At 43.6% G+C, this 17,897-nt stretch overlaps 1 protein-coding gene across 1 annotated transcript in view; it reads right to left on the bottom strand.

Moving 5' to 3' along the window:
• The window catches only part of ntn2 (netrin 2), a 45,817-nt gene that overhangs the window by 16,818 nt on the left and 11,102 nt on the right, over window positions 1-17,897 (bottom strand). The window contains exons 2-3 of the mRNA XM_061663954.1: window positions 13,849-15,113; window positions 2,697-2,885 (exon numbers count right to left, since the gene is read on the bottom strand). Of these exons, the coding sequence (XP_061519938.1) occupies window positions 2,697-2,885; window positions 13,849-14,902 (1,243 nt within the window). The 5' untranslated portion in view covers window positions 14,903-15,113. The remainder of the gene's footprint in view (window positions 1-2,696; window positions 2,886-13,848; window positions 15,114-17,897) is intronic.

The following is a 17,897-nucleotide window of genomic DNA, read 5'->3' as shown; positions in this document are numbered from 1 at the left end:
AGTCCTCAGATGCTGATGACTTTTCAAGCCTGTGCAAATGCAGCTGTGACAGACATTGCCTTGGGATTTGTAGTCCTTTTAACAGGCATTTGTTTATCTGATCAGAGCCTCTCGTGTGCAAATAGTGGATGTTTGTCCTCTGTTACGGGCCGCATTAAGACGCTCTCGCCACTCTTCTTGTTTTACGACTTCATCCCGACAATGCAATGCTTGAATGTTTTCACAGGACATGGCCATCGGGAATGAAGAAAAAAAAATCAAAACGGGGCTTCTAAGTGTTATACGAGGATGGCGGGTAAACTTTAAATGCACAACCAGCCAAGAAACGTTTCAAGACACCTGGAGGATACTGTTGATGTAGAGTATGTAAAATGGAGCACATCCATCGCAAATACACCTTCCACTGGTTGTAGCTATTTGGATCAAGGGGATGGAGATGGACTGTGGTTTAGACGTCACTTAAGCAAAACCAATCCTGTAATATAACTTAGTATAATTTTCACGCATCTATACTTTACTTTGTTATTTAGATTTCTGGCAATTTTTACTTTGATACATTTCCCGTAAACAACATCTGTTACAATGCCGGAACTGCAGACCACAAAGCGGAAGAATGTTCCTGGCAGTCCCAAGTGAGGCATGTGATGGTTTTGCATAAAATATGTTAAAAAGGCTTTTCTTCGATGAAAAGTGTCAGTATTAGGTCTTCGAGGTGTTGGAGGCAAAAAGGTTGAGGGGAAAAAAGTGCAGGGAAGCATCTCAAAAAAGGATTTAGTTACAAAACCAAAAAAGGCAACCAAGGCGAAATTAAAAAAAGTTAAAAAGCGAAATTAAAAAAAGTCCAAAATCTAAACACAAAGTAACAAAGAAACACCAGAGAACAAAGAACTAACCGCTACAGAAACATGATGGGTCTAAGGAGACATGACAGGACAACAGATGCCAATCGACATACGACAATGAACCCACAAGGACTGAAAGGAACCAGGGAACTAAATACAAGAAAACTGACGAGACAATGAGGAACACCTGGACAAGGCACGAGTGGCTGGAGGCAGCTGATTGGTTCACACAAGGTAGAGGGCCGACGAGAAGTTGGAGACAATAACCAAACGAGCACACAAGACATGGACAACATGGGACACCGGAAAACATGAAACAAAACTAAATATCCTCGAAACTAAAACACAGGCTATGACAGGAAAGGTTGTCTTTCTTCAGTATATCATGGTTTGTCGCGCTAGGCTCTGCAGTTTATTGATCAGATTGACCTGTAATATATTCGACAGTTTGTCTGATCACCTTCCAAGGTTTGTTTGGAACGTTCCAGACAGTTATTTCCTCTTTTGCAGGTACAGCTCATTGGCGAATGTTACGCAGGTTTCTGCAATTTTGTGATTGATTAATTGAATTCCAGTTGGAGTTGGCACATTGACAAATCTTCACTTCAACTACACAAAATCTACTCAATGAAACTTCGTTAGAAATGCTGACATTATTGCCCAACAGGCCTTGAAGAATGAGATTTCTTCCCACAGTGATCTCTGACAGCATATTGTATAAAGACTGATGTTACAGATAATTGTGACCAATGTGGTTTTATTGCCTGTGTGGTTCTTCACACAGACATTTGTCTTTTATTAATTGTTTCTTGTGGCCAATAGAATGACAGCTGTATGCCAAAGGCTTGGATTCACACATAACACTTTTGCATTTTTAAGACCTCGTTTTGAAGCAGCTGGGCTTGATTGGGATTTTTCTTTCACATTGCTGACATTTTTTTATTTGTATTTTTTAAAATCCACGACAGGAATGCATCAGTGCTACAGGATCCTCTGTAGGTTGATTTGGGTAGCAAATAAAGAAGTATGTGTTCGTGGGAGGTAAATTGCGGCGACGGAGGCAAGAATTGGTTTGTCAGTGGGTTAATTCCCCCACTCAAATCGGTTATAGATGCTCATTTACAAAGCAGGTCTGATTAGTAACAGACGCTGCCTCTTTGCCCCCCCCCCCCCCCCCCCCCATTTTGGAGACACCTGTATTTTATTGTCGTAACTCCACTTCAGATGTGACACTCACCCCACTCAAGCATACCGCACCTTTCACCTCTATTTTACCCAGACATATGGCAATAGGAGAAAATAAAATACGGTCAGGCGAGGGGAAAAGACAGAGGTTTTACACTCAAATTGGAGCAAGGGGGGCAAGCAAGGGTATGAGGTATTGCTGTGATCTGTCATGGAGCAAGACGTTCAGTGTTTTAGGCTTTAATATCCGTCACATCTGGGACAGATGGGAAGGGGAAAAAAAAGAGGGCGATACATTGTTTACGTCCTCATTACTTCGCTTTGATAAAACACAATTACACAGTCACGAGGATTGAGTGTGTGTGTGAGAGAGAGAATGTTAAAGCCAGATATTGCGGGAAATGAAAGATGAGGGAACAATGTTCACAGGGGGAACACATCTCAAAACTGTGTTTCTGGTAGCATTGAGGCTAACCAGTGACACTTTGGTGCAGCAGCAAGTTTATGTAGTGATATTTTTTGCCTTTAAAAAAACAAACAATCACTTTTTTTCATTTTTGATTGCGAATTGAAAATAGAAAGACATGACACCAATCCTCCACAGTATCACACATTCCTGTCAGCCACAAGCAAATCCACGCTAATGCAGCGCATAATGGGAGGGCTTACCTTTGCAAGCCCTGCGGTGAGTGATGGCTCGCGCCATGTCTCGATAAAAGCCCTCCTTGCAGTAGTGGCAGTGGCGGCCGGCGGTGTTGTGGCGGCAGTTCATGCAAACGCCGCCGCTCTTCCTCCCGGAGAGCTTGTACAGCTCCATGTTGAAGCGACAGCGGCGGGCGTGCAGATTGCAGTTGCACGCTGCAGACGGACAGCAGGTTAATGAGGTTGTAAGTAGATGACAGCGATAAATTGGACAAAACCATTCAGATTTACTTCCGTACAGTTGAGATATGTGGAAAAAGTCAAAAGAATTCCTGGACGCGCTATACGATATATTGTTAATATATGCTTACATCCCCACTATGTATAACTGAGGAAGGCTTTCGTAAGAGTCAGTGTTTACAACTAAATTACTGCTCTGAGTTTGGCTGCAGCTCTGGACCTCATCCATCAAAATAATATTTGCAGCGCTCATTTCTCCCTTTCATAATTTATGAATCCGGCTTCCTTCGGTCCAAAAGTTATTAATCACTGCAGAAGAGACACGTTAATCCCGCGAGTCACTGATGAGTAAAGGCTCCCAAGGCCTATTAAAGGAAAACGGGTTCAGATAAAGGAAGAAGTTTGAGCTACTAGATGAGGTGAGCCAGGATATAATGGGACATGAGACGTGAGGCGCTCTTTCAGTTAAAACTGAAAATCTGACTGGATCACTGAGGTTGCTTTCCTAACTTTAAAAGGTTCGTCTTACATTTCAGATTAAAGGCTATTACGAAGCCTGCTCGTCTTGTTTATGTTGCAGAGTTAGATTTAGGACCTGAGTGAGGTAAAGTAGCTCTAAGGAATGATTGTTTTTGTTTTTTTATGTTCTTTGGCTCCCCTTAGTGTCTGTACTTTACTATAAATCCACTGTCATAACTTCATGCCAAGCCAATGGATGTATATGCTTAAAATTAACAGAACACATTCGCATTGAAACATCAGCTCCTGACATGGTAAATATACATTTGTGCATTATAACATCATGTATTTATCGTCTTTCGATCATTTTAGTCAGTAATCAAGTTTGTAATGATCATGTTTCCCATCATTGGTCCAAAGGCTATTTTTTATTTACTACAAATAATGTACTGCATCTTTGTTTATCTTCCTATAAGAAGACGGTCACAACTGCTTAGTACGCTGCAGTGATATTAATGTTTTTTCACAGAGGATAAATAATATTTGCCTGTGAATATTTCAGCTGGCCGACGGCTCGTCTCTTAAAAAACTCGTAAGTGGGGGTACCATTGTATAATTTTTGTGACATTTTGTTTTGTGGCATGACGTGAGATTTTTCGAATTTAAAATATGTGCTTTGGCTTAATAGGTTAGGAAATGCCGATCAGCAAATCTATTCTCCAGACAACAAGCCAATGTTCCATCAAAGTGATTTTTAAGCTGTTATTTTAAAGGTACAATTACTAAATAGTGTTGCTGCAATCACGAGAGCTGTACATGATATCCACACTTCGAAAAGGAAATCTGTCACCAGGCTAGGGAAATGCGGCTGTGTTTTTTCCCGAACCCAGATCCTGGAAAAAAAAGGAGGGGGAAGCACATTCTCAGACTGTTTCCCAATTCCATCTGGTTACTATGCGGCCCAATTTGTTTGGAATTCAGACGCTAATCAAATAGAGTCCCAAATATTAATCAATTCTGAGGTGGTGCGGATTGCGCAAAGTTGCTGCTGCTGATCTCGGGGGTGCTCCGTCCAACACCATCGAGGCCATAAGGCAAGTGGAGAATGTGAACGTCGATCATGCATGCAACGACGAAGAAAACACGGTAGGATTCTGTTTTTGCCATCTCAAATACACATACAGCTGCGAGCATGTGGGACCATTAACACCTTGTCGTAGAACATGAAAGTGATGGATTACGTTTTGGGCGCAGCTGAAGGACTGACGGCCGTCTTACGGCATCTTGTTGATTTACTGCTGTGAAGCAACAGTATCGTCCAACAGAGAGGCACGTTCAAATGTGGAGATTGTAATGAATCCAACCTTTTGAGTGTTTTAACATATGTTGCCGGGGATGGTTGTCACATCTTATTTGCAGAATTATAAGACTGTAATAATGCGAAAACATTGACTGCGTGTGATGTACATTGCTGCCTTGAGATACAAGTTTAATTTGTTACTTGAACACCCTCGCAACTCAAGACACATACCTCAAACAATCGTTCCCCGTTGAAATGAATGGAAATGCCATTAATCCACCCCCCACTCCCCCCAAAAAACACTTTATAATGTGTTTTAATGAGAAAATTAGCACTCCACAATATTATACTTCATAAAAACACAGTAATGACATAATTAAATTCACTTTGTTTTTGTCACACTGTATCCTTAATTGCACATTGTACTGCTCATTCTGGTGTGTGCGCCTTGGTCACCTGTGTATTGATGAACCATTTGTGTTCAGATATAGTTTACTTAAAGGGTGACAATGCAAAGTAGATGCTGATTGTTAGCATGTGGCTATGGAGTGTCCCCATTCTATGTTGGCATCAAGCTAGCAGAGGCTGTGTGTTTGTTTGAAATACAAAATGAGTAATTCTCTTTGTTTGATGTTTAGTTTGACAGTAACCTTCCGCTGAGAGTGGCATTAAACAGCTTGAAAACTCTTTCTGGAAGATTATTTACTATTCAATCTGCCAAACTGCCGCTTGTTGTGAAGTGAGACAAGTCACTGCCACCAAAAAAAACCCCCACAAATGTTGTGTCACTCGTAGCTCAAGGCACCTCTGTTGTACAATTCACCTCCTGAGCTGGAGTTGTCAAAGGATCCTGGAAACTTGTTTTTGACGAGCACAAAAATACACACGGACACCCCCAACCTGAAACTTGGACAACCCTGACACCTAAATTAAGCTTTTGGAAGACCACGTTTCATTGTATAAAGCTTACATATTTTCCAAATGTAGCAAATATATATATATATATATATATATATATATATATATATATATATATATATATCCTCTCGCATGTAGCCCACTGTTGAGAAGTGTAAAAAATGGCCCGCATGTTGTCTAGGAAATCACACAACAAACAAGCTGCGGTTGGCAAACAGACCGACGACAAATCATTTTTAGTACGTGAGAAGAAAATAACTCTATGTCATTAAGATAAAGAGCAACAAATTGGAGTTATTGTGTGACAGATTTACTGCTTCAGTCAACAGGAAGCCAACATCCTCCTCCGCACATGTTTCTGAGTTAACGATCGAGAAAGCGCTTTAAATAGAGGGAACATGCCAGGTAACATTGACTCAAGAACAGCGCAGTTTTCTTTTTTTTCCAGCTCACAAAGCAGCTCAGGGATTCTATGTGAGAAATCGGCCTGTTGACGACAACTCTCAACAAAATAGAACGCAAGTGTGTTTGAGGACCAGACAGCCGCGCTCTTCCCTGCCCATATGTTAGGGATAAATCCAACCTCATTTTTCCTTCACCTCAACCAAAGCCAAGGTGGTATGCACAGCCAATTGATTTTGGACGCATGTGGAACTCCCCCAAAATCCAATGACTCATATTGGTCCTCGAAGAGTGGAGGGCCACTCTCTGACCGCCATCTTTCCCTTCTCGGCCCGGGCTGTGATCCAGACATGCTGCAGCACACCCTATGTCGCTCTGGCTGGCCAAACTGGCTTTCGTTGTGTGCGCATGCATGTGCATGTGCGTGTATATGTGAACTGCGCCTGGCTGCTCCAGCCACCTGCTCAGGACACCAGGGGGAACACCCGGTTAATTACCTCCTTGTTGAAGCCATGGCATCGGCACAGTGTGGTGAAACACACACAAGCACGCACGCACGCACACACACCAAATACGAATGTATTGGAAATGTATCCATGGACGGGTGGGGGGAGGGTCAAATGACATGAAACACATAATGCACAAACATCAGTGTTTTGGATAGCCTAACGCTGATCAAAATATAGAAAACCCGTGTACTTGAATACACTATTCAAATAATTATGTAATGAGAGATTTGTACTAGTTTTTTTTCTTTTCTTTCTTTCTGTGGACTAAAATGGCCTGATGATCTTATAGTGTCACCACGTGTTCTGGTATGCAAATGCAAGTCTATAAATGTGTTTCCATACTGACAGTTTTGTTTATTTTTTTCAATGCCATTTTATTTATTTTTTCTGTCCCTGGATTGATTTTAAATTTGATTTTGAATTTGCTAGTGCAGCTAACTAATATACTGTGAGTCCAGCTACTGAGTGCAAAGTGGCTCTGGTGCAAATATACCGTATGTTGTGAGTGAGCAAGATTGTATGACGACTCGCTTATTCCAAAAAAAAAAACAACGACTTGACTCACTCAACTTGAATTGCTTGAATTTTGCCGCATAGTTTGGAACGTGCTTGAAACTTGAAGGTTAAGACCTGAGACTTATGACTTGCACATATGTGCCTTCGTCCCACTTCTGGTAAGGTGCAGTCTATGTGAAGCGACTCATACAATACAAGATATGAGGTATAGCCTCCTCACAAATTGGACCTTCTGTACAGAGGACAAGAATTGGTTGATCTACACAGTACACACCGTCCCATACTTGTGTTCATGCAACTTCCACAATTGTAGTCACATGCTGTACACCAACAGACAAATACACTCAATGTGTCAAAAACAATTGAAGCACATTAATACAGAGGGGATTGATGTCTCAGTCGCAAACAGGCAGACACAATTTCATTAAAAGTAAAGACAGAAGAGTTCATGGAACAGTCCTGCACTCATGTTCTCTCTTAACAGCCTCAAGTCTCGCAGCCACCAACAACACGAGCGTGTTGGTTGGAAACCGCATCGTTCCTCAGTTAACAGAGCCCGCAGGCTTGCAACAATATTGAAAAGAAGAAAAACTGCAAGATTTCAACGACAAAAGCAAGCGGGTCTGATTTCAGCCGAAGGGGGTACTTGATAGAAAAAGCCACTGGTGGGAAAGTCAGGTTGATTGCTACCAGGTGTGGGCGTGTGACTTGATAGAGCAGTGTGGGCACCACATATTAAGACAATTAACATGACTTCACCCCGTTATAATTACTTGATGGGAAGACTGTCAATCAAACAGGTCAAACCTTGCCTCAACCAGTAAAGCGACATCACTGCTGGCAAAGTATTTTTTAAAGTAAAAACAGGGAAATAAAATACGCCCTTTGGTTTTTGGCTTTTTTAAAGTCCCTGAAAGTGAAAATAAATGTCTTATAAATAAAAATTGACACACCACAAAGAGTGTTGTTAACAACCCTGCCAAATTTCAATGATGAAGTCACCAAATATATTAAAAGGCTTCAATTCGATAGCTCCACTCTCAAATGCTGTGGCCGTGCCTGCTGAAACCATGCCCCGCTCAACTGTCAATCAAATACAACTGCTGCAACCTGGGTGTCATGTTGGGCTTTTTGTCCCGTTCCCACCTTTGCTATTCCGTCTTCTCTCTGCGTGCACTCACGGCTGACAATGAGGCACTCTAAAGCGGCAACGCCAGCCCGAAGCCCTGGTCCACACGCTGGCTGTCAAGCTTCCATCCATCCATCCATTTTCTTTTACTGCTTATCCTCACTAGGGTTGCGGGCTGCTGGAGCCTATCCCAGCTTTCTTCGGGCGGGGTAGAACGCTGAACCGATCAATCAACCTACCACCTACCATGTTTTTGGGATGTGGGAGGAAACCGGAGTGCCCGGAGAAAACCTACCCAGGCGCGGGGAAAACATGCCAACTCCACACAGGCAGGGCCGGGATTTGAACCCCGGTCCCCAGAACTGTGAGACAGATGTGCTAACCAGTCAGTCACCGTGCCGGCGGCCGTCGAGCTTGACTCTAAAATATTTTTAAAAAATAAATAAATAATAATGATCATCCCCCGCCGTCTTTCTCTGCTTGACCTGCGTGCACTTGTGGCCAACAATGAGGCGCTCTAAAAGATGTCACGCCAGTGGATTATCTGAAGGGAAGATGCCTTTTCGAGGTGCGAGCATAGCTAGCTAGCTAACCACAATTGCGCGGGATAACCGCTGGTGCAAATAAAGGCGTTTAAGTTTCTCTTTAGTGGGGTAGGCATAATTGCACAGGAACGTTGATTTTACAACAAAATTCTTCGGCTGTTTAATTATTCAAAAGCACAACTGGTTTCTTTTCACGAACATGCACCTCCTCAATGCACAAAAATACCTAATCCCGCTCGTTTTGGAGTTTGGTCCTGTAAGTAATTGATGTGATGAGCTCTTGTTAGCCTCCAGCGGCATGGGAGTTACGGGGGTGGGGGCTTCAAGTCGATTAGCGAAAGTAGGATAATGACACATAGGGGCAGTGCTATCAAAGCAGCCCTGCTCTCTTCCCCTTCTAAATTTGGTATCTCATCAGTCTTTTATACCATGTTGCCCTCAGGCGACAGACGTTTGAAAATTGCACGTTCCATTTGAAGAGAATCCAACGCAGTGTGCTCTTTCCTTGTGTTACAACGGAGATGAAGTGACATGTTTTAACTTTTGCTCCGCTTCCATTTGTGCAGTGAAGTCATTTTTCAAATCATGAGTGTCTTGACGAATGTGCTCTACAAGTGGAACACAGAATGACCTCGACTTGCCCTCGGCTGGTAGAAGTGCAGTGGGGGAAAAAAACAACAACAAAAAAACGCAGTGAAAGGATGGAGGGCCTATTTTGAAATTCTAATCAGCATCAAAGAACCATCTGCCCCTTGTCAGAGGCCAGAGACTGATGAAATGACTATGTGGTCCTCGGGGTTTCCACAGCGCTGTGTACATCTGAGATTATTCCGAGCTGGGTTCCTCTTGGCTGGCCTCTTCATCTCTCGATTGCACAAACACACACAAACACTTCTGTTGTATCATACTGCTTTCCCTCGGGAACCTGTCTGTCAATGACTCCTTAATTCCTGCTAATAGTTTCCAAAGAAGCTCAGGCTGAGCCCACCAAAAGGTCCCTAAATAGTACCATCAATCCATTTTTTCATACCACATATTCTCATTAGGGTTGCGGACAGGGATGGGAATCAAAAACCACTTCTTTTTCAACGCTAGTTGAGTCGTAGGAACTGTTTGTTCGCTTGCCTGACGATTCTGCTTATTGATTCCTTTCAGCCTCCGAGACGGTCACGCAACAATAGTCGCTTTAAAAAAATATATATATATTACGTCATTGTCTCATTCTCCAGGCATGACCTATCAATCAACCCTTAATGCAACTATTGCGCTTATGTAACAGCGATTGTGAGTTGGCGTTAGCGTGACTAGATGAGTCTTGCCTGGAGAGTGTGGCGCAGGGATTGACGCCCAGTCGCAGGGCATTAAACAGCCAATCACACTCACAATGACATCGAAGGACATGCTCACCACTTGTTGACTGTGGCAACCCCAAAATAGACTTAGTTTAAAAAAACAAACAAAACAAAAAAAATCATTCTCTACTTCTCCTTTAATAAAACACACTATTTTAAGTGAGTCAAGAATCCATTCCATAACCGGTACGAACTTTTTTTTTCAGCAGTATAAAAAATAGAGGGTATTTCCTTCAGGTGATGACATGCATTCATGTGTAATGCGTGTCTGCACTGAGTACTTATTTATTCGACTGATTTGATTTGAAAGTGCGCAAAACCAGACCAGCATATCGGTGATGGCTTGCCAAGCGCAATAATTCAGATGTACTATAATAAAATATTCAGCGTCACACCCTCTGCTCTACTGCCAACCTCAGCTCACCTGCAATCTTGAAAAATAAACCCGACGGATTCAAGTAGCCTGTAAATGACCCGCGGCGTTCGTGCTATGAATGCATACCAGTGTAACACAGTGGGATCTGGCTAAGCTAAGCTCCATTAGCGATGGATGGTGCCTGGCTCTGGCCGTGGAGCATCCCTGAGCTGCAATTCCTGTGCTCCAAATGAAGTAGAGGAAGGACTGGAGAATAATTTGCTGCATGCCACCAACACTGGAGGCAACTACGCGACCATAAATCATCGTGGACCCGTGTCACATGACTCCACAAGAGGCCTCTCATCCTATACAGTCTCTTTTAGCAGACTTAATTTTAAAGTCAACAAACTGTACTTACAGTCCGGCGTGGACCATGCCAGCAAAACCAACAATACTCAGTCACAAGCAGCAACCAAACAGAACCGTCGCATCTGTTTCCTCATTCTCTCCTTCTCCACTTTGCAGATAAATCGGAGCTTTTTCCATCACGTCTTCATCAATACGAACAGATTGCTCTCGCTAACCTCTAGCGTGGGGATCCAGAAACTAGTAGAGGCAGCCAATGAGTCTAAAGAAGAGTCCAGACTGTACTTGCGAGGCAAAACTAAACATCATCGTAAGGTTTTGCTTTCTTAACATTACGGGGCAGACAGTAGCCAACAATCCATTTAAATGATCCCCACACATGAAGTTATTTTGTCTCCAAACTGTACAACATTGATTTTTTTTGGTTTTTTTTAAACAACTCCTGAGTAACTTAAAATGGTGTCATGCTTAACAATGCAAGGTGACCACATTGGAAATGTCAGTCATCACACCAGCATTATTTAAGGCCAAGAGCCAATCACAGCATCATAGCAGGCCATGTTTTTTACGACAATTAATTGGGTATGCCAAAGCATGCATGCCAGTCAGAGCAGAACAATGTCAAAAAATGTGGCAAAGCAGTTTAATACTGTACATTTTATTTAAATATGTCATTACTGTATGTTTGTATAAAGTAAAATATCAAACAGTGCTATTTGTCTTGTTAAAAGACATTGCAGTTTTTGTTGCCATTTTTTTCCAGGGAGGCGAGAACTTAAATGTGGTCGACACATTGTTTTTTGTGCCCAGGAAAGTGAGAATTGCTCATTTGTCTACACACGAGCCCTGCTCGTATTCCATGACATCCTACAACATCTCGTCGTCAGCTTAACCATGTCAGCACCCTGCAAAAGGATCACAACCCTACGCCCTGCTCTCTTCAGACCTTCCCTTCCACTCAAAACACCCTCAGGCCCCAGTTTGGGTTCCAGTGACACCTAAGGGACTTCCCCGCTCTGTAACTTGCCCCCCTTTTAACACATTTGTCCTGTTTAAACACTTTCCAGTTATCACACTGCAGCCATTTGTTCTGCAGAAAACAACACACAAAGAAATCAACATGGGGCATATAGGGGCTTTTTGGATGACATAGTACACACTAAAGGTTTTTTAAAGTTCCCTGAGGATCATTTGGAACAGGTCCTAGCCGAATAACTGTTTTGAACTTCACATTTCACACATCTGGGCCTGACTTTCTGGCGTGTCCTGGTGAAAGAAGGTATAGCGTGCAGCGAGCTTTAATTGGCCCGCGATCAACACCGGGATTAGGTCATCGGAGTTGGACGGTGCAGCGGGGCTGTTCGGGACCAGAAATAAAGTTGACATATATACGTTGTACATCCCACAGAGAAGAGACCTACAGGAAGCGGGTGTAACATTTCGGAAAGCGCTACGGGGACATTTAAAAGAGGGCGTATGCAGAGGCACGCTGGAGAAAGCACAGAGGGATTTACAGGATATTGTTGCAGAAGAACACGTATTGAGTAAGAGAAGGTGCAGAGGGTAAGGTATTGCTAGCATGAATGAGAGTTGGATTCTTCGCTTTGGTTTTGTCACTCCCGGTCACCCTTCAACAGATCTGGCATTGTTAAATATGATCTCAGGCCAGCTCACGGAGCAATTACAACATGTTAGAAATAATATACACTGTTTTGCAAATGTTTTACTTCATTCCACCAACCCCCACACACACTTTCTGGCTGCAATTTGACTTCATCAGAAGGCAGAGGTGAAAATGGGGACAGCGCTTACTAATTCGGTATTACTTTGCCACGCTTCCACATTTTTATGACAGGCAAAATTGACCTGAATTAAATTTCACTGAATGTCTGTTTGTATTTAAAACAGCTGTACGAATCTAATATGAAATTTACACACATGAAAAAGCGAGTCAATCGAAAAAAGCGTATCAACATAATTGCATAAGGGCTATACAATTACATTAACAGACATTGGCACATAAATAAGAATAACAATTTGATGTGGCAAGCTTCCAGAGCGTAAACACTGCTCAGTCGCATGATGGCTTGGATGATTTAGCTGTCGCTGAGTGCCAGTGAGCTGAGTAGTTGTCATCTACTATTTAGACATTTCCAGAAAACATGACCGTTTCCCTGAAGAGGCGCACTTAATTCGCATGCCTGATGGGAAAAGCAGGCGAGTGATGGATTCTCTGCGTTTTGAAAGACGTCGCCACGTTTACCAGCTCAAACAGGCAGCTACCAAAAGCTGCAAAAACATAACCACATCTGCTGTTTTCTGTTGTTGTTGTTTCTAAGTTATTTAGACGTTGCACCCCATTACAAACCTACCCCTTTTTCATATATCATCGCTGTCAGGCGGAAACCCTGTATGTCCAAGTATGGTCAATGGTATGGTATTTATCTATCCTCACTTTGTCTGCTGTTTTTATGCATTATCAAAATGCATTGTTGAAAATAGCATGGGAACAATGCTATAACCTCTCTTGGACACTTGAAATGTCTGAGAATTCACAGAACTCCACCTTTTCCTCGCTCTGCGGGACCCGTGTGGCAGTATGTCACCTCAAGAGTGAAACTCTAACCAGGATAAGCGGTGTTGATAATGGTGGATGGATGGATGGATATTTTGTTCAAATCTAATTGTGAGGCGACAATGGACAGCCTGTATGAAACAGACTTATAAAATGACTGTTCTTTTCACTTGGATACCAAAGTGTACTCTTTGCATGATGGGGAAGGGCTTTACTTTAATCACTTATTTACATTGCACATGTTAAGCAAACAAATCTGAAGACTTACTTAGAGCTGAGACTGTCACGATACGTCGGTGGCATAGACAGATGGAAAAAAGTTATTTGAAAGTAATACATTTTCAGACAAATTGGATGATTTCGCCACAGTAGTTGGGAGCCACTGCACTCGGGCATATTTATTTACTTTACACTGGTCCGCATGAGTTTGTGAGTGTACACGTACAAGCGATTATCTCGCTGGCTATTTGTTTTTAGTTCATTGAAACCTAAAGAGAAAAACGTACTTACGCAGACACTCGTTGGCCTCGCGGGCGCTGGCCCTCTGCCATGGCCGGTCGTAGTGAAAGGGCTTACAGCGGTCACATTCGGGCCCTTCCGTGTTGTGCTTGCAGTCGCAAACCAGCTTGGCCTCCTTGTCTTTCAGGCAGCGTGATCCGTGGCCGTTGCACTTGCATCTTCCGCCTACCTGGAAGTCCCCCGCTGCGTAAAAGTACACCGGCAGAGTGGAGGTGACCGGTACGGGGTCTTCGTCCCTCCCTCCTCCGCCGTTGCTCCCGGCAGGCATTCCCAGCTCCCGCGACTGCTGAGGCCGACTGAAGACCACACGGATATCAGTGACGGTCACCCAGTCCTGAAGGACCGGGCTGTTGTCAAAGTCTTTGCCGGACGGTCGTCCATCTAAGGTGCTGAACGCAATGAGTCCTCCAGAGAGTGGGTAGAGGTCAGTGTGCCCGTCAGTACACAGAGCCTCCTGTTCATTCTGCTTTGTAATAGTGGCTTTGTTGGGCCGATTGTACACGCGTCGACATTGTGATGAGTAGAACTGGTAGGGCATCCATGTTTTGCCGTAGTCCATGCTCTTGTAGATGGCTAGTGACTCAGGTCTGGGAGAGCAGAACTGCAAGCTTACATAAGTGATTTCAAACTTTTTACCTAGGGAAAGAGTTAGAGTCACATTGTACGGAGAGGTGTTGAGGTTCTCCGACTGCCAGCAAGTCAAGTTGTGAGCCGAGTTGAGATCGGTGAGGTAGGAAGCAGGGTGGGAGCGACGGGGGTCGGCGGCGTCGCAGATTTGGCACGTCCGCACCGACGGTCGATCATCGCCGCGCTCCAACACGCTGCACGAACGGGACGGCGGCCGGCCGCACACGCTGGACACTGTCACCTCTTTGCCGAAGGCGGCGTTGATAAACTCGGGAATGCAGCGGCGGGCCGCACCGGTGTCGTCGTAGCAAGGGTCCGCCGGGGTCTGCTGCCCCGCGAAGGGGTTGTTGGCACTGTGTGAGGACGCTGAGCTCACCAAGAGGCACAAGCACAGCAGGTACGACCAGGGTTCCCTCATTCTGCTCCGAGGGCCTGGCTACCTATGAATGGACGCTTCTTCAGCTGTAAATCTGTGCAAATCTACCAGAGAAGTAGTGTGAGTAAATGCGAGCGGCGAGAGTGCGTGCAGACGTGTCGGACTTCTCACTAAAATCTCTCTAGCCGTGCTTAATTGCAGCCCAGAGGAAGGAGATTGTCAGTGCTCGGTGACCCTTCACGTAAGGCCCTTCCTGCAGGAGACAGATACAAACACAGAGGTCAGTGTCAAACTTATATTGTTACCACAAAAGGAAATAACTAAAAGATCAGTCAGTCAAGCGCAGGCCTCTGCCAAGGCTGAGCAATCACAAACATGTCTGTGTAACTGCGTTGACCAAAAATTCTGACATGTTGAGCCACGTAGTTTCACCCGAGTCCTGTAGCTTGTGGCAATATGCAATACAAAGAGCTGCAACACTAAAATGTCTTCACCTGAAGTCCAAACTGCACTCGAACAGCCCATCCAGCCCATCCATCCATCCATCCATTTTCCATCCCACTTTTCCTTATTACGGTCGCAACTGACCGTCAGGTCCGCAGTTAGTTATGACATTGGACTCCAACAGTGAAGAGGAAAATTTATTTCTTGAGCCGCAACTCCTACTTCCACAAAGTATGTGAGTTACTAACTAATTAACTATAAATGTATTTTCCGCTAAAAAAAAAAAACAGTCAAAGACATGATGATGACAGACATGATTGCCGAAGAGCAGAAACTATTTTGAAGGTGTGTATTTTAGGGTGTTCTTCAACGTGGATTGGTGATAAACAATCATGACACTATATTTGGTTAATTGAGGAGAAAGCAGCATTAGGATCATTCAATGACGCGTGAATACACCACAAGTGATAACTGTTTAGGATTTGCTTTCAATCCTCATTGATTGGTACCTGAGTGACATCATTTCTACACCCTCAGATAGACAAGGGGCCCCTTGGTCCCAAAGAAATCTTCAAGGGGTTCAGGGTGAGAAAGCTATTGGGGGGTGGAAGACAGAGAAGGGGATGAATAAGGCCTGGGGCTTTTCCTTCCCTAATCCCCCTTTTCCTTCCCTGGGTGTCAAATCTAGAGGTGCCTCATTTGAAAACTGACAGCTGAAGGGGTTTTGAGAAGGGAACCACATCCCTCTTTGTGTGCTATTTATTAAATTACAATGAATCACAGCCGCCACCTCCTTCTGCCCGCACTCTCTCCCTCATACAACAGCATCCCTCTTCATCGGGAAAGGACAAAAGGTGGCCTCTGTATCCACTTCAGTCAAGCGCAGAAAGCAGACAGATGGATTTAAGGGCAGTCGGAAAGACAAAAGTTTTGTTCTTCCTATGTGTGAAGAGTCCAAGGATTGCAACCCTTCAAAAACAAAACAAAAAATGAGTGCACTGCCAAAAGAAGGCACTCATCTGCACACTATTTGGCCTCACTTCAAGTGAAGACTTAGTGTTAAAAGAGAGTAAAATTACCCAACGTAGGAAGAAAATGTCAAGAAAATAGGATATATAAATGCTGCTTATGGTGTGTGAAAGGTAATATTACACTCATTCGAAAATGTGTATCAATGTGAAAGTGTATTCGAAAATGTGGATCCTGGCATCATTCGTATCTCTTGGGATGGTGCACCTCCAAATTTTGCACTTTGATAAATAATACGTGTCCAAATTCCTGGCTTGAATATAATGGCCAACACATTAGGTACCCTTGTGTAATCGAACGACATTCAATACAACAATTATTTCTCCTTTACAAAGATGATCATATTCATTTTGACATTTTCAGAGAAGCATGTATTTAAAGTCTCTGAAAACCCTGCCAAATTTGAATGAATTAAAAACAAAAACATGCCTCGCTCAACTGTTAAGCAAATACGAATTCCACTACCTGGAAAAAGGGGTGCTACTTCGCCTAGCATCTTTCTTATGCCAACAAATCACTCCATGTGTTTCAAGCCTCCGTTGGCTGGAATATATCCCACCGGGCCGTCACGTCAGACTTCCCCCCCAATTCTCATTTGCCTTTCTCTTCGTGATGTGCGTGCACTCACGGCTGACAACGAGGCACTCTAAAAGGGCCACGCCAGCATGAAGAAGCCCCTGACTACATGCAGGCTGTCAAAAGTTTTTTTTCCTCCACCATCGCTTTTTCCCCTCTCTCTCTATTACGTGCATGCACTCACGGCTGACAATGAGGCACTCTGAAGTGGAGCCGACTATCCGAAGGGAAGATGCATTTTCGTAGTATAGTCATCGCTAACTAGCTAACTGCACGTTGCAAGTTTGGTGGATAACTGCTGATGCAAATGAAGGCGCGCAAGTTCTTACAGTGTTTTGCCCCCCCCCCCCCATGCCCACCACCCCAAAAAAAAAACCTGCAGTGTTTATCTGCTCAACTGAGGACTACATAGTTCCCAGTCTTTGTATATGCTTTCAGCAACGTATAATGTATTTAAAACCAAATATCCAAATTCACTTTACAGGGTATGCAAGTTTGTTTATTACTGTTATTAAAGAACCTCATTGCTCATACTGCGAGGCATTTCTAACATTTTGCTAAATTAGTAAACCAACGTCAACAGCATTTATTTTGTAAAGGCAGACGTTTGGACACAGTTGCAGTGGATCATTGAGTTCATATCCCCTTTCGTGCCATGCTTTTGAATCAGCTTTAAAAAGCAAAAAAAAAAAAAGATTCTTCCCAAAGAAATGAAAGGCATGCAAACATTACTGAAAAGGAACATCCCGTGCTGTTGCAATCATTGTATAAAAAATGGATTTCAAGGAAGGAGGCTGCCCATAAATGATTAGAGAGGGAATGGGACATCGATCAATTGCATGTGTCCGAGTAGGAGGAGGTTGAAGTGGGGAGAGTTCATCAGCCAAGGCACTCCATCAAAAAGGCTCAGTACCGCAGGGAGGACACATAGGGACGACTGATGGAATTAGCAAATCATTAGCATGCGGGCCCAGCTTCCAATAGCAGC

The sequence above is a fragment of the Phycodurus eques genome, chromosome 19 (assembly GCF_024500275.1).
Source record: "Phycodurus eques isolate BA_2022a chromosome 19, UOR_Pequ_1.1, whole genome shotgun sequence".
NCBI classification, from domain to species: domain Eukaryota; kingdom Metazoa; phylum Chordata; class Actinopteri; order Syngnathiformes; family Syngnathidae; genus Phycodurus; species Phycodurus eques.
Note: the sequence above shows the minus strand (reverse complement) of the source record. Positions and strands in the feature narration are given on the sequence as shown.